This window comes from Chinchilla lanigera, unplaced genomic scaffold, assembly GCF_000276665.1.
Source record: "Chinchilla lanigera isolate Chin_1 unplaced genomic scaffold, ChiLan1.0 scaffold00066, whole genome shotgun sequence".
In the NCBI taxonomy this organism is placed as follows: Eukaryota; Metazoa; Chordata; class Mammalia; order Rodentia; family Chinchillidae; genus Chinchilla; species Chinchilla lanigera.
Genome location: NW_004955467.1, coordinates 7,794,852 through 7,810,711, shown reverse-complemented (window position 1 = coordinate 7,810,711; position 15,860 = coordinate 7,794,852). Strand labels below are relative to the sequence as shown.

At 58.3% G+C, this 15,860-nt stretch overlaps 1 protein-coding gene across 1 annotated transcript in view; it reads left to right on the top strand.

The window, feature by feature from the left end:
* Nucleotides 1–15,537, top strand: part of Ntn1 (netrin 1) — a gene marked incomplete in the record, with an annotated part of 196,423 nt that extends 180,886 nt beyond the window's left edge. The window contains 1 exon segment of the mRNA XM_005399748.2: nt 11,387–15,537. Coding sequence (XP_005399805.2) covers nt 11,387–11,715 — 329 coding nt within the window.
* Between the last annotated feature and the right edge of the window lie 323 nt (nt 15,538–15,860).

Below are 15,860 nucleotides of genomic sequence, written 5' to 3'. Positions count from 1 at the left end.
TCTGCCACACTGGTCCTGTCCAAAGAGACCCCCGACCCGGAAGGTGACCCATACCATTTTCGTCTGTGGGGAAGGGAGTTTTGGCCCTTCTGTTAGCTTTGACAAAATACTTGAGAACGACAACTTAAAGGAGCTAATGTTACTGGGCTCTGGGGTGCTAGAGTGTCTTTCTAGAGGTATTTCTCGTTTCCTTCTGTCCTGAACAGAGAATTGGACCAAGCAAGTGCAAAAGGCAGTGGGATTTTGTGTTTATTAAAGGTAGGAGAAGAAATATGCTCTACAGAGTGAGGGGGGCCAGTTAAAAGCAGGAAAAGAAGTACTTGATGAGAGAGAACCCCTGTGGGAGAAGAACAGTGGCCAAGAGCAGTGGAAGATAGCACTCAGAGTGGGTCCAAGTGCAGGGCTTCGGGAAGTGCTCTGTGCATGTGTCCTGGAGCTCTGTGACCCACAGGGCACTTCCGCAGTGAGTGTGCTCTGCCCTAAGCTCTTGTGCAGTACGGTTTATGTTGACCACAGTCTCACAGGTTGCAGTTCATGGTCAGCCAGCTCCATTGTTTTAGGCTGGAATGAGGCAGACATCATGGGGCGTGGTGCTCACCCCCAGGGAGCCTGGGAGCAGAGAGGGCAAGAGCCCGTGCTGGCGGCCGTCCTCCCCCTCCCCTTTCTTTGCACCTAGGACCCCAGCCTCTGAGATGGTGTCACCCGCATTCAGGATGGGCCTTGCCCTTGGTTTTCATGTGCTGATCATCTCTGGCTGCACACCCAGAAGTGTGCTTTAACTTTCCAGGTGGTTCTCCGTCTAGTCAACAGGGACCTTTATCCATCCTGCCGTTGGTTTCCTACCTGTTAGATGAGGTGCAGTCAAGGGGACCCAGTGTGCTAAGTGAGACAGGGGCGATTACTAAGGGACAGCAGCCCATGGTGACACAGTTACTGCACCTGTCCCCACCTCTCCTGGGCTACCTCAATCCTCCGTTGCTCTTATGGAATGGAGCTCACCTTGCAGAGGCTTGAAGAAGAGCCGAGGTGGGTGTGGTGTTGTATGCCTGTAATCCCAGCAGTCTGAGAGGCTGAGATAGGAGGGTCACAAGTTAAAGCCCAACCTGGGGAATTTAGTGACTTAGCAAGACCCTTTCTCAAAATATAAATAGATGGATGGATGGATGGATGACTGGATGGATGGATGAATGGATGGATAGATAGATAGATAGATAGATAGATAGATAGATAGATAGATAGATAGACAGACAGGCAGGTAGGAAGGCAGGCAGGCAGGCAGGGGATGTAGCTCCATGTAGGGACCCTGGGTTCAATTCCTAATACTGTGCCCCCCCGCCAAAAAAAGGTGAAGGGTAAATGTGGGGCCCTTGTTCGTGGAAAACAGGTTTTATTCTCTCCAAGTGTCTCCGTAACTCCTGCCAACCTCTCAGGAGAACCTCACCTTGGAGGGGCTCTTTCTTGGCGGGACACTCCAAGCCTCTGTTTTTGTGTTTGTGCGAGTGTGTAAGTGTGCGCATTCACCATCAAGCACGCCTCCTGCTGCGGGTGCTCACACAGAGCAGGGCACAGCCTGGCTGAGTTACCTGCCCTGTCGCACATTCACATGGAGGCCCTGGCTCCAGAGCCTGCCCGCTCTGCCCAGCTCTGACGAGGGCCTTCGTGAGTCTGCTGTCCTTCTTCCCTTCCTCCTGCCTTAGGCCACGTCATTCTTCTGCCCCTGCAGGGAAGGCTTTGCTGTCTGACCCCTCTCACCTCTTCCTGTTTGCACAACCTCCCTGCTTCATCCCATACAGCTGCCGCTCACAGACAGACAGACAGACAGACAGACACACACACACACACACACACACACACACACACACACAGAGCACATACACTCTAAGGCAGCAGTGCACATCCAAATGCTGGTCCCTCACACCCACCCCCTCCCACAGCTCTGGCCTCCACACATGTTGAGCACCTGTTGTGTGTCTTATTCTGTTCCAGGCGCCGTGCTTACAGGTGAGCACAACATAGTATCTCGGTGCTCAGGGAGCTAGGAGAGGAGACAGACACACAAACAAGAGCCACACAGGCTGGCAGCAGCCCAGTCACAGCCACGTGGGCCTGTGCAGGAGCTGAAGAGGGAAGTCTTCCTGGAGGAGCGGGCTAGTCCTGGTCATTGCAGGGCAAAGCAGGGGTGCTGGGCAGAGGGGGCGTCGCCCCCTGCACAGAAGCTAGACACAGGCTGGAGTAGCAGGTGCAGGACGGTCACCCAGGGAGACCGGGGAGAGAGGGAGGACAGTGCTGGCCTCCTAGCCACATCCAAATGTACAACCACTCTGATCCCCCAAGAGCGGCTCCTGCCCCTGCTGGCCACCTCAGGTTGGCTGAGTGCTGTGCCCATCTCTTCCTTTTCCCTGGGGTTCAGACAGCACGGAGAAGACAGCTCCCATTCTGAAAGGTGAGATCATCTTGCTTGCCCGTTCTTGGAAGAGTGATTCGTTCCCAGAAATGTTTATTAGTCACCCCTTTTGTTGAAAGACATTTTGGCACCACCAGATGGAAAAATCAGAATGCTTTTCACCAGATGATCCGTCTCCAGTATCCCTCCTGAGAGCCCACGGGATGATTGGGGGACGCAACTCACGGAGAAGTGCTGTCGGCATCGGCGGGAGAAGCTGCCTCTGCCGGGGTCTGTGTGTCTGTGTGTGCGTGTGTGCTGACCTGTGTCCCTGGGCACCCTGTGGCCAGGCGGCCTGGCACCTTGGCAGAGTTCTGATTTCTGTCAGCATGCCCTGCCACCCGGCATGCCCGACACCTCCAGAGGCAGAAGGAACCCAAGAGAAACCACTGAGCCGGTACCATTTCCTTCCCCTGAAGGCCCTGGACCAGGTGCCCCATAGCCCTTCTCTCATCCTTAGTCCCCACAGACTCCATGGGAGGGAGGGATTTGTTACTCCTGTCAGCAGGACACTGAGACTCAACCAGATGAAATGACAGGGCCAAGATGGCGTGCTCTATCACGCCAGGGCCTGAGACCCATTTTCTCCCACTGCTCCCCTGGCCTCCACACTAGGAGCTGAGGCTCTAGGGACCTGGAGTGGGCACAGCAGTCCCTTGGAAGGTTCCAGAACTGGTATCTCCACAGGGCCCTGGTGCTGGGCTCCTGATAGGGCTGAGGGGCGGCCTCTCAGCATCTTCGTGGGCAGACCAGCAGGTGCAGCCCCTGTGCTGTGGAGACCGTCAGCAGTGGTGGCGGAAGTGGGGTTGGTGTGATTGTTCTAGTGGCAGCCAGGCAGTGGCGGTGGTCACAAGAAGAGCCCTGGTGGTGGTGGTGGGAGCCCCGGCGGGCAGTGGCGGAGGTGGTGGAACTGACTGGCTGGTATGGGGCTGCTGTGCATGACAGGGTGTGGCAGCAGTGGCAGTGCCATGATGGTGGAGGTGCGAGGGGGCACAGCAGAGCCCAGTCCTTGCCCAGCTTTAATCCAGGGCTCAGACTGGGGATGCGATGAGTGGGAGAGACAAGAGTCTCTCACGGCTCTGACACAGGGCCTCCACAGATAATGGCTGCTCCGGCTCCTAAGCGCCCTTCCCCTTCCTTGCATCAACTTTGGGTCAGTAGCTGCACCCAGTCTGGCTTAGGCCTGTCAGGTGCAGAGAACTGGATACGTCATCGGCCCTGTCATAGAGATGCTGTTTCTACATTTAAGCAAGGAGCGGCTTTGGGGGCTTGGATGTGGGCATGGTCATGAGGGGCGCACTGGGGGGCTATCCCCCAAAGGCAGGGCACTGCAGACTGGTGGCAGTGTCTGGAGAGGCCTGTCTCGGCCAGCCATCATACCTAGGCACGGAGAACAGGATGCGGACCAGCCAGCAGCATGTGGCATGGTGTTGCAGAGGCTTGTGACCCCTCCCTGGGGTCGTCAGCCCCCTGGGGATCCTCTGATTTCCCCAGCAGATGTGACCTCCCCCCAAGAGTGCCAGCCCCAGATGGAGTCCAGATGTGGAGCTGGGTCTGAGTCAGCCTGAGGTCATGGGATGTGGGTGACCACCAGGTTGGACAGGGAGGGCCCATCAGCCTCAGAGACAGCTGGACAGAAGAGCCCCTGTGCCCACGGGCACATCCCTCCCTGGAGAGCCTGGCTGGGTGCTGTGCCGACGAGGGGCGAGGTGGGGAAGGAGCAGACTGTAGACCTGCAACTCCCATCCCCCGTAAACGGGGGATGCTGAGCCTGGGCACGCTGTGCTACAGAGAGGGGAGGGGCGCGCTGAGGTCTGGGGAGCCTCTGGCCCACTCCCTGGCCTTTCCTCACGATCTTTTCCCCTTCTCTGAACATCCTGCTTGCAGGAAGGAAAGGTGGCTAGGGACAGTGTGAGGGGACCACAGAGGCCCGCTGGTGAATAGTGACTCTTCCCGTACTACAGATGGGGACACAGCCATGCCAGCAGCTGTTCCTGGGGCTTCTTCCCTGAGACCTTCCTGGTAATCTTCACACACCCAGCTGTGCTGGAGTTGGGCCCTGCAGCGGGGAAGAGGCGCAGGCCCCAGGCCTCCGCCGGACTGGTACATGGCACTGCTCACCATCCTTTGGCTCCTGTTTCAGGGAATGAGGCCCTTTTTTAGGTGTCCTGTTGAAAGCAAGTTTTAAGGATAGTTTGACTTTTAGGAGCCAAGTCCCATATGTAACATGGACGCTCAACCTGTCCAGCATGGAGCTCCACATGTGGGTGTCCTGGGAGCGGTTCCAAAGTGCCTGTCCAGCAGCAGGAGGAGGGGGAACTCCCTCAGGGCAGAATCTCCGGAGGAAAGGTGAGGGAGCGGATTTCCAGTGGGGCTGTCACTTGAGGCGTTCTTAGATGCACCTTTACTCCTCAGTGGAGTGGGTGTAAATCTGTAGCCCTAGAGGGCCTGTGGCCAGAAATACCTCACTAGGTTTTCCAGGGGCCCTGGCAGACCTCAGGCGGATGGAGCCCAGGTGGAGGCCGTGTCTGGGAGGCACATACTTGCCTGCTCTCCCATGGCGAGGTTCTAGATGATGTGTCCAGCAGGCCCCCACTTGCCACTGCGCTTGGGGGACAGAGCTGGCTTGGGCCAGGCCCACCCGGGCTGGGAGCGCTGAGGTCGGAATCAGGCGTGGGTGAGGAGCTCAGGAAGCCATGCCAGGCCTCGGGGGCAGGGAGGTGCCCTGGGCTCAGGGCCTTGTCCCCTCTGAGCATCTCTCTGAGCCCTCTCCATGTGGGTGCTGTGTTCCTCCTGAGACCCACAAGCACACCTTGTGGGCACGCCATGCCAGTGCTGACCAAGCCACCAGAAAAAGGGGAAGGGCTCTGGTTAGGAGGCAGCTGGGCTGTTTCGGTTCCTTCTCACAAGGGAGAGGGAGGCGGCCTTTGGTCTCCAACCTTGCGCCCTGGGCAGCAGGCTCCCTGATGGGCTGCTGTGAGGGAGGGGTTATGACGATGCCACAGCTGGGTCTCTGCCCTGACTTCAGCACCTGACAAAGATGGGTGGCTAATGCCCTGATCGCTCTGGCTTGTGAACCTGGCATTACGGTGGGATGGGCCAGGCCAGACCAGACCACTCACCCCTCACCTTGGCTGGAGTCTAGTTGATTCTCAAACCTCCTGATGTCCCCTATACCAGGGGTCCCGAAGCAACCAGATAGTCCCAGGCACCTGGCTCTTCGCCCCTCCCAAACACTAGGAGCTAACAGGGCAAGCTGAGGTAGTACCCACCTTGCTGCTGGATTTCTTTGGTAGAAGGGAAAGCCTTCCACTGGCCCTAGGTTGGGTAATGCCCATCTTAGCCAAGATCTAGGGCAAGGCTTTGGGGCCATGGAAGGAGGCAGCAGCCTGGGAGCCCTGAGGCTGGGGCTGGCCACAACCACTGCTTAGCAAGGCTATGACCCCCAGCCTCGGGCATGTTGTCCCTTCTGCACTCCCGGCAGGGACTCCCTGTTTATCTGGGCAAATGAGCATCCCTGGGTAGGAAGCTTGGCCGGCCTGGGAAGTGTGTGGTCAGAGGTATCTTGGGAAGCAGTTGTGCCTCATGGCCCTTTCTGTACCAGGAGGTTTACAGGGCTGTGCGGTTTTAAAGGTTTCTGTGTGGTTAACATGTACCCTCGCTTGTTCTGGCTGCTGAGGCAGAGGGGTGACAAGCTTTCCCTAGCTGGACTGGCCCAACAGGGAGGTATGGCTGGTGGGGGGTGTGGGGAGCAAGGGGCCAGTCCCCCAAGCCTCCCTGGGAAGGGCAGCTGTGGGGAGGCCCTGGGAGCCCACCTGAGCAGTCCATAAATTGGGAGACCGCTAGAGCCAGGAACCTTCCCGCAGAAGTGTTCCACGTGCTTAGGCCTTGCTGGGGGGAGGGGGCCGGCCAGCAGACCCAGTGTCCTGGCAACTCCCCCAGGGCCATCCCAGCAGGTGGCTTAGCCTGCACTGGGCCTTTTCCCTGCAAGTCTGTTCCTGGAAGTCAGTTTGCAGGCATAACACAAACTGCATCAGTGTCCTGCTGGCCAGACAGCTTTCCTAGAACCTGGCCCAGGTGGGGTGCTTTGAGCTCAGCAGGAGGTCCCCAAACTGCATGCAGAAGTATCGGGGGTTCTGAGCTGACTTTCACTAATGTCCCAGAGTGGCAGCAATGCTAGGTTTTAGAAGGGGCAGAGCTCACAGGCCCTGATGATCCCTGGGCCGGGCTAGAGCTGGAAAGGGAGGGAGGCCGGCTCTGAACGAGCTGGGTGGGGCTCTGGGCAGAGGACAGGACTACCATGGAGCCCCACGTCTGGAGCAATCTGCCTTTCAGGTTGCCTCTGAAGACTTGGTAATTTCCCGCAGTGCCGGGACTCTAGGGAGGTTGAGGCCCCCTGGGAAGAGTGGCCAGGAAGGGTGATAGACGCCTGCTCCTTTGGGAGGACATGCTGGTTCCTCACATTGCAGCACCGGCGCAGCAAGCAGCAGGTCCACGCGGAACATGTTTCCAGGCACCCAGCCTGCGTCCTCACCTCCCGCCTCTTGGCCAAGCCCAGCATGGGCCACCCTTAACAAAGCTGCTCCTGTGGGCCCTGGCCTTGGCTTCCTCACTCCAGGACCTACAGCGGGGCCTCTGCCAAAGCAGCAGGCTTGAATTAGGGCCAGGGACATCAGTCCTTGCAGCTTGCCCTGCCCTGGTGGCCAAGAAGTGTTCTTTGTGTGACAGTCCTTCCTGTGAACCCTAGAATTGCTGGGCATGGGGCAGCTGCTGAGCCCTGTGAGGTTCTGCAGCTGGTGCAGGAGAGTTTACTATAGCCAGGTGAGGAGGCAGCTCACCAACTCCAAAGCCTGGAGACAGAGTCTAGACAGGGCTCTTGGCCCTGGATCTTGGAGGCCTCCTCTTGGGAGGCTGTGACACTCTCCATGCTTTTCCCTGGGGACCTGCTGTTTGTCAGCCTTGCAGGTTCCAAGGTGATTTTGTTTACACCAAGAACATTCTCTGCTACAGAGCCTAAGGGACAAGCACAACCCCTCACTTGCAGGAGTCACTCAGGCTGGGCCCTCATTTTCTGCACAAGGGCTCAGAGGAAGGGACGATGGGTTTGCCGTGCACACCCTGAGATGGAGCCCCTTCTCACGGCAGGCCAGAAGTACCAGCTGGTGTGGTTCCTGCCAGCATCTGCCTCGTTGGCTCTCGTGTCTATTTCAGATAAGGGCCACTCTGGCTCAAGGCTGGGCCCCTCTTCCTTTTGACTAGCAGCCTCTAATATAAGGCACCTCTCATCTCTGGTCTGATTTTGTGGTCTGGATAGACTTGTGAATACAGTTGGGGATCCTCATCAGAGCCCCATGTTGCGGCCTTGTGGAGGACGATGTTTAGGACATTGGCATAAGGGTGAGGAGAGTTTAGGTATCCAAAGGGCTAGACCTGGGTTGAGTTGCTTTGTGATACGTGTGTCAGTGTATTCTGCCTGCTCTAAGAAGATACTTTTGGGTAATTTGTAAACCACAGAAATTTATTGTTTGTGGTTTCAGAGACTAGGATGTCCACGACAGAGATGCTTGCAGATTTAGTGTTTGCTGAGGGCTCATCTCTGCCTCAACAGTGTCACCTTATTGTTATGGCCTCACATGGTGGCAAGGCCGAGGGCCCGCTTAAGCCTTTCACAAGGGCACGAATCCTGTTTGTGGGTGGATCCTGTATGACTTGGTCACATCCCAAAGACTCACCTTTTAGTCCTTCCACGCTGCGTAATAGGTTCCTACATAGCACACCAGGAGGGGCACTGACTGATGAGCGCGGCGTAAGCGGTCCTGGGAACGGGCAGAGCCTCCTGCAGCTCACTGGGCTCAGTCCTCTCGGTTGGGTGATGTAACCGCCACTTCTGGGTTGGTGGGACCTGGAGTTCCACATAGCCCTGGGGCCCTTGGCATTCCCTGCTCGGAGCCAGCAGCTGGTCAGAGGTGGCAGCAGCCCTGCGGTGTGCCACTCGCTGCCAGAGAGTGAGCAGGGCACAGGTCTGTTCGAGGTCACCGGTGAAATGTGTTCTGTGCATATTTTCAGCTCTATATGCACTGCGGGAACCTGGCATGTGAGCTGCGTGTGCAGCTCATACTTGGTGGGCTGTGTAATGTGTGAAGGTGTTGCCAAGGGCAGCGGAGACGTGGAGTTTTTCCAGCACAATCACACGAATCCTCCCACCACCCTCCCCTGCCCTGGGCTGTCTCACCCAACGGCCAGGGTGCTCCCACCTTGGGAGTTATCAGAGCCAGCTGGTGTGGAAGCCAGTCGCCGGGTCCCAGCTGACCGGTGTCCACTGCTTCATTTCCCTGGGTTGTTGAGGACGGTGAGGTGTCTGGGGGCGGGGCTCAGTATTAAGCAGGTCCCTTCAGGCCTGCGCTGGCTGTGCCTAGGGAGGGAGGGGCTGCTCCGAGTGCCCTGGGGGTTTTGCAGGGCAGTCACTGAGGGGAGAGGTCTGAGGTCAAGGTCCGTGCACGGCCTCACTGCTTGGCTCGTAGGTGGGTTCGTCTCTGGGTTCCCGTGTGGTCGCCCTCTCTGGGTCCATGTCCTAAACCTTTTTCATAAGGACACCAGTCATACTGGATGAGGGCCCACTCTCAGGCCTCCTCTTACTTACCTCTGTAAAGACCCTATCTTCAATCTAGTCACTGTCTGAAGAACACAGGTTAGGGCCTCAGTGCACGAATGTGGGCTATGGGGCTGCGGGTTCAGCCCGTCAGTGCTCAGGGCTGGATCAAAGCTGTATCTTCCAGGGGTCTGCAGCAGCCTGGGGAGGCAGGGGCAGCCCTGCCACTGGCGGACACTGGCTGGGCCAGAGGTCTGAGGTGCCATGTAGGGGAATGGCTGCAGCCTGAGGGAGGCCCATTCTGTATTCAGCTCAGTCCTGGGGAGAGGAAACTGGGGCTTTCAGGGAGGCTGGGGGTGGCTCCCCCATTGCATAGCTGAGGGGCACTCAGTTGCCACGGTGACCTCCATCTGCACAGTCAAATACACACAGCCCAGCCACTTCTCTGGACTGGAGGGCTCCCCACCCCCACCCCTCAGAGTTCACACTGAGTGTTGAGTCCCTTGGTGACAAAAACATGGAAACGGTTGCCATGGCAGCCATTCTTTGGAGCCCTCAGACTGGAGTGCAAAGTTCAGGATGCCCAGGAACAGCTAAAATGAAAATACGGGAAAATCTGTCCCTTCCCTCTGCGAGGAGAATGATTTGACAGTGTTCACTGCACCCCGCATCCTGGAGTCCCTGCCCCTCCTGTCACCATGTGCCAGTGTGGGTGCAGGAGGGGAGCAGGGTGGTCCCCTGGGAGTGAGGGTGTCAGAGTGGCCCGCAGAGACCTTGAGAGAAGCCACAGGGCTGGGGATGTGGCTCGGTGGTAGAGCACTTGCCTAGCATGTGCAAGGCCCTGGGTTCCACTCCAGCACCACACAGTGGGGAGCGGGAGCGGGAGCGGGAGAAGCCAGGCGTGGCTCTGGGGGCCAAGCCTAGGGCCTTAAGGTAGGGGAGGTGTGGTGGCTGCTAAAGCCACTAAGCTGCCTGTGTGTGTTTCTTCAGGCTGCTTCCTGTTTCTCAGGAGGGTTCAAGTGCGCTCAGTGACCGGGAGTCCCCAGCCTGGTCCACAGGCACTGCTGTGCTTGGCGCGGTGCAGGGCAGGCGGCCCCTTCTGACCGAGGATGAGGAAGATGGCTGCTTTCTGTGGGAGGAGGGGGATGCACCGGGGCCCTTCCCAAGTACCCCCAGGACTAGGGGAAGGTGTCCCTCACGCTCCAGCAGTTTTCCAGGTGGACCCCACAAGGCTCTGGTGACCTCACTGAAGGGAGGGTCCTCCCATCAGGGTTGTTTGGGAAACCAAGTAACACACATACACACACACACACACACACAATTCACAGATTAAAGGTTCTGAGAACTTCTGCAGCGAGGAAACCTTTTGACTTTGTTCAAATAAGTTTGTGAAGTGTCCGATTAAGCAAAGAATCCACCCCCTATTTAGGCATTTCCTCCTGGTTTTGGAACATCTTTTAGTGTCCTGCAGAAATACAGTAATGCCTATCACTACGGACCAGGGTCTGGATCCTCCAGGCCTCACGGGTCAGCAGCGTCAGCACCCTGGGAGAGTGAGGAATGGGTGCTCTGCCCACCGTAGTTACCTAAATCAGAAGCTCTGGGGCGGACCTGCTGGCAGGAGATTCTGATGAATGCTTCCGTTGGAGAACCCCCCCACGGGAGGTACAGAGGAGGAACTGGGAGGAGGCGTGGCCTGGGGAACCTCCGAGGCTTGGAGGAGGGAGGTAGCCTGTGAGGCTCAGTCGTGCGGGGCAGGAGGTACAAGGACTTGGGACTAGAAGAGGCACTGTGGCCACCAGAAGGGAAGTGCTTGTCCCTCGCACCTGGGTGCTAGGCCTGTGATGATTTGAGACGGGTCAAGAGCAGTCCTGTGGGTCCGTGAATGTCATGAGTGCTGTGTGCCGTGACAGGGCTTTGGCGGTGCAGACATCAAGCAGGGTCTCTTCTCCAGCTTGTGCAGAGCGGCCGGCACTGTGGTCTTGGCACCTGCCTTGGGGGTAGGGTGTGGTCTTTCTCCCAGACCCTGCTAGATACTGGCTCTTTGCAAAGCCAGAGGTAGCTTGTTCCCAAAGGCCGTGTGGGTGGCACCTTCAAGGTAAGCAGAAGGTGGGGTTTCTTGTAGAGGCCTTGGCCCAGGTCCCAGCAGGGCTGACTCCGAAGCACGCTTGCTTCTCCTTGTCTGCTGCCTCTTGGGCACCTTCAGCAGGCACTTCTCGCTCTGGTCCACTTTCCCTTTCCCCAGGCTCGCAGAGAGGGAGAAGCAGGATAGGGCCCACCTGGCCCCAGGGGCTGGGGGTCCAGGCCCCGCTCTCCCACCTGTGGCCCACCTGCCGGCCTGTGCTTCCTTGCAGCCGTCCAGATCCACATCCTGAAGGCAGACAAGGCGGGAGACTGGTGGAAGTTCACGGTCAACATCATCTCCGTGTACAAGCAGGGCACAAGCCGCATCCGCCGCGGTGACCAGAGCCTGTGGATCCGCTCCCGTGATATCGCCTGCAAGTGCCCCAAAATCAAGCCCCTCAAGAAGTACCTGCTGCTGGGCAATGCCGAGGACTCGCCCGACCAGAGCGGCATCGTAGCAGACAAGAGCAGCCTGGTGATCCAGTGGCGGGACACGTGGGCACGGCGGCTGCGCAAGTTCCAGCAGCGGGAGAAAAAGGGCAAGTGCAAGAAGGCCTAGCGTGGCGCAGCGGGGCGCCACGGCCCGGCGAGCGCGAGCCGGCGCAGCAGTGGACTTGGCCCACGAGGGCTTTCCCAGGTGGGGGGAGGGTGGGGGCGGGGCCGCAGCCGGCGTGGGGCGGGGCCCTGGGCGGCCTCTTCCCCATCCCCACCCTGCGCACCCCTGGCGGAGTGGCGAAAACACGCAGGGCTCGGTGCGCAGCAGGCCAGGTCCTGGAGAAATGAGGACGAGACGCAGCTACCTCACGGGGCTCCTTCCAGAGCAGAGATGCGCTTCCCTAGGGCTAGGTGGGGTCACCGTGGAGGGGCTGGGGCAGCCTTCCCTGGTGCCAGGATGGCATGGGCAGCGGCAGACGCAGGTTGTTGATGGTTACGGAGAGGGGGACACGAGGAGAACTGTGAATGTTTAGGCCCGCAGCCTGAGCAGGGGTGCTGAGCAAGCCTGACCAAACCGCCGCCCCAATCCAAGAGACAAAAGCCCCTCATTTCCCCTGACTCTTTGCTGTCTAGGAATTCCCACAGGACTCCTGGCTGTGACAACCCGGGCCCCATGTGAAGAGGCTGGGGTGGCCCTGGGAGGAGGGGAAGGGGTCCGTCCGCCAGCATACTTCATGTGGCCTCTGGTCTCCGTGGCCACCTGTCGGCTTGGATTGCCCGGGTGGGGTGTGGTTGTGGGGTGGGGTGCGTCCGTGGTGAGGCGAGGCTCCGGCCTGTGCCTGTGCCACCCGGCCGGGGGCTGACCCAGGACTCTGGCCAGTCCAGCATGGGCCCGAGGACACCCCTGAGGAGCCCAAGCCGGGTGGTCACTGCCTCACCCTGGAGCTGCCTGTGGGAGGAGGCAGTGCAAAGGCAAAACCTCCCAGAGTGTTTCCTTTTTGGAAACTTGGAACCAGCCCCTTTATGACATTTTCCAGGGGAGGGGGAAGGGGCACTGGCTGGGTTTACAGCAGTGACACTATTTGTGTAATGACATCAGCTCCCGCAAGGCCCTCAGCAGTGTCAACAGCTGGCAGGGGCATGGACAGGCGGGGTATGCAGCGGCAGGGCCGGCCGTGCGGGAGCGGGCGGGGGGGCTTGCTGGCTCGGCGAGGTGCCTGGGTGCCCATGCCACAGGCGGGCAGGGCCAGGAATGGTCACACTCCTGGGAGCCATGGGAGCCTTGACCACTTCCTGTCACCGCCCTCACTGTTGTCTTCCAAGGGAAGGGACGAGGGCACTGGGCTGAAAAACCTGCTGCAGCCCCCCGGGCCGTCACGGTGTAGCCTGGGGAGCACCCTGTGCACTCTTTCCAGGCCTTCCTCTTTGCCGACGCCCCCTACTTTCCAGTGCCCAACCCCTTCGCAAGCCCCTAGAGACTGTGCTCAAGCAAGCAGGCCTTTGGGTCTGGGTGTCTTGCGGGACCTGGTCCTGTGCTCCGGAGCCTCTGCTCCCTGCCTTCCCGAGCTGTGCGCGGTGCCGGGCCTCCGGCCCCATCCTCACACCCGGCACACGGAATGAGAAGCTTGGCTCCCTCTCAGGCAGGAAATTGGTTTCATTTTCCCTGCCAGAGCTTGGCTGCTCCAAAAAGCCAGTATACCAAGAATGAAACTCAGCCTCTTGGCGACTGGGATTCCCTCTGCTTCCCTCACTTCTGCCTGTGTCACCATTTAACTGCCATTTAACGCGCACCTGCTCTGCGCCAGGCACTTTACCTCCACATTCCCAGCCTGTCTGAACCCCGTGGGACAGGGATTCTCACCTGTTTTCCACCGGGGAGGCAACTGGCGTACACTCGCCCAAGGTTGTGCTGTGAGCACATCGCAGCTCTGGGACTCAGACCCCAGAGCCCGCTCCAGCTCTGTCACCCGCCCTCGATTCCCGCAGCAGGCTGTGAGGGGTGCCCGTGGGCTGCCGCCCAGATCATGCGCCTGCCTCCGAGGACCTTGGATCCAGCCCAGAGACAGGAGCCTGGGAGAGGGTAGGGACAAGGGCGATGTCTTGGAGGGGCAGCCAGAGTCTTCAGTGCGATGTCTCCAGAGTGCTGGGTGGAGCAGGGCAGGGCACGGCTTCACCTGAGGGTGGTCCTGGGAACCCCAGGTCCCGGGAAGGCAGACCTCCGTTCTCGAGCACCAGACAGGTGGTTTGGCTGCTCCGGGTATGTGGCATAAGGCTGTGGGGTATCTAGGAGAGACTGGCAGAGATGCCTCGGGGCAAGGGAAAGACAGTTACGCTAGGGAGGGGCATTTGGCTTCCTGAAACCTAAGGCTGGAGGGCAAGGGCCTCTCACCAGGCCTTGGGCCTAGCACGATCTGCTAACGCCATTAGCAGCAGCAGGCACCCTGCCAGAGCAGCTGTCCTGTTTATCTGTACCGCCCTGCCCAGGACTGTGGCAGCCACACCCACTCTGGGTCTGGGTCTGAGTCTGTGTCCAGTGGGGACCCCTCAACAGTGGAACCAGGGCCCTGCCCAGCAACCAGATGTCTTGCTGAGAACCAAACCAGCCTCCAGCCCTGCCTTCTGGCTCAGCCACCCCTTCTCTTGGCGGGGCAGGGCCATCCACCCAGTGTTCGGACCGCTGGGGGGCTATGGCAGGGTGGCCAGATTGGCCACGTCGGGGGTGGGGTCACTGTTGGGACTGCACAGTTCATCACAGGCGGCCTCCCTCCTCCTGTGCAACCAGCCAGAACCAGCCCACCGCCCCCGCTTCCAGCCGCGGACCTCCAGGGTAAGGACCTGGCCTCAGCAAAGCGACTCCCTCTCCACCCCGCTCCCACCCCAGGGAGGAGATGGAAAGAAGAATCAAGGCGTTACAGTTCCAGTTTGTACAGTTAGAAAGGGATATAAAACGGAACTAGATTTTGATTTTGAAGAGTGTATTAACCAGACTGTGATATGTAGGTTTCTGAGGACCAGATTAGTCTTTTTTGGTTTTTAAATGATTCCCCAGGGCCTCTTGTCCCTTTTCTTTTTTACCAGCTGGGTGGTCTGGCGCCCCTGACAGCTGAGTGCCTGCTTCGCTGGTGCACAGACTCAAAAGGTGTGAGGTGGGTATGGGAAGGAAACAGGCTGCTGGCTCTGGCCTCTGCTCACAGCTTCCGTACTTGTAAAGCAGGGCGGGAGGCAGCACCCACCGGCTCCCTCAGACGGGAGGGGGCACACCTGTGGGGTCAAAGCCTAGATAGGCTGGGAGCCGCCGAGGTCTTTAGGGCCCTCTTGGAACTGCCTCAGTAATAACATGCAGGAAATGGGTTTAGACTTGGTTGGAGTTGTCCCAGGTTGGAATGAGAAGTCAGAAGAGACCCTCAGGGACTGGGAAACAGTTCCTTTGGGGTCTCAATACTTGAAGGACCCCCTCCTGCCCCCAAGCCTAGAGAGTGGGCAAATTAGACTCTTTGATGTGCCATGGTTCAAACAGACATTCCTGCGGACCACAGCTACGCCATACCCTAGGGTAGGTACCAAAACTGTGCTTGTGGGCCTCGCCCCTGCCCAAATCGAAGCCAGATCCCCTCCTTGTGTCATTGGACAGCCCCCCTTCCCCAGGTCCTCCCCCACCGCCCCCCGCCCCAGATCCCTCTTGTGTTGCGGATTTCTGTTCCCTCAGAATTGTAAATGTTTAGTTGTGACCATGACATATTGTTTGGGTCAGTGTTCCTTTCCAATGCATACTAATATATTATGGTTATTATATATGAATATATTTAATGACATGGAAAAAGTTGTGGATTTTTTAAGGTTTTTTCTGTTAGAGTTGTAATGGACCCAGATGGAACTTGTAAAGTGGGCCCCACATGATAGAACTAAATTCAGATTATCATTAAATAAACTCTTGTATACTGCTCTGTCTCCAGTCTTGCTTGGTGGCCTGAGTCGTGAGTGGTGGGCATGTGGGGAGGCAGGAGGGCAAAGTCTTCCAGCAACTTACGGAATACAGCCTCTTGCCTTAGCACAACTCCCCGGCAAGACAGAGCCCTGACTATCCAAAAAAGGGAGGAAAAGGGCAGCCTGACTTGGCGAGTCCTAGGGACTTGCTGGCTCTGAATGCTAGTTTGAGCTAAAAGGCTCTCAAGTGGGATGTATTCCAGTTGCCGCTCCTGGGACAGATCCTTACTATTCCCTGGAGTCCCCAGACAGGGAGGGCCTTAGGGTGCTGGGAAAGGGGGGTTT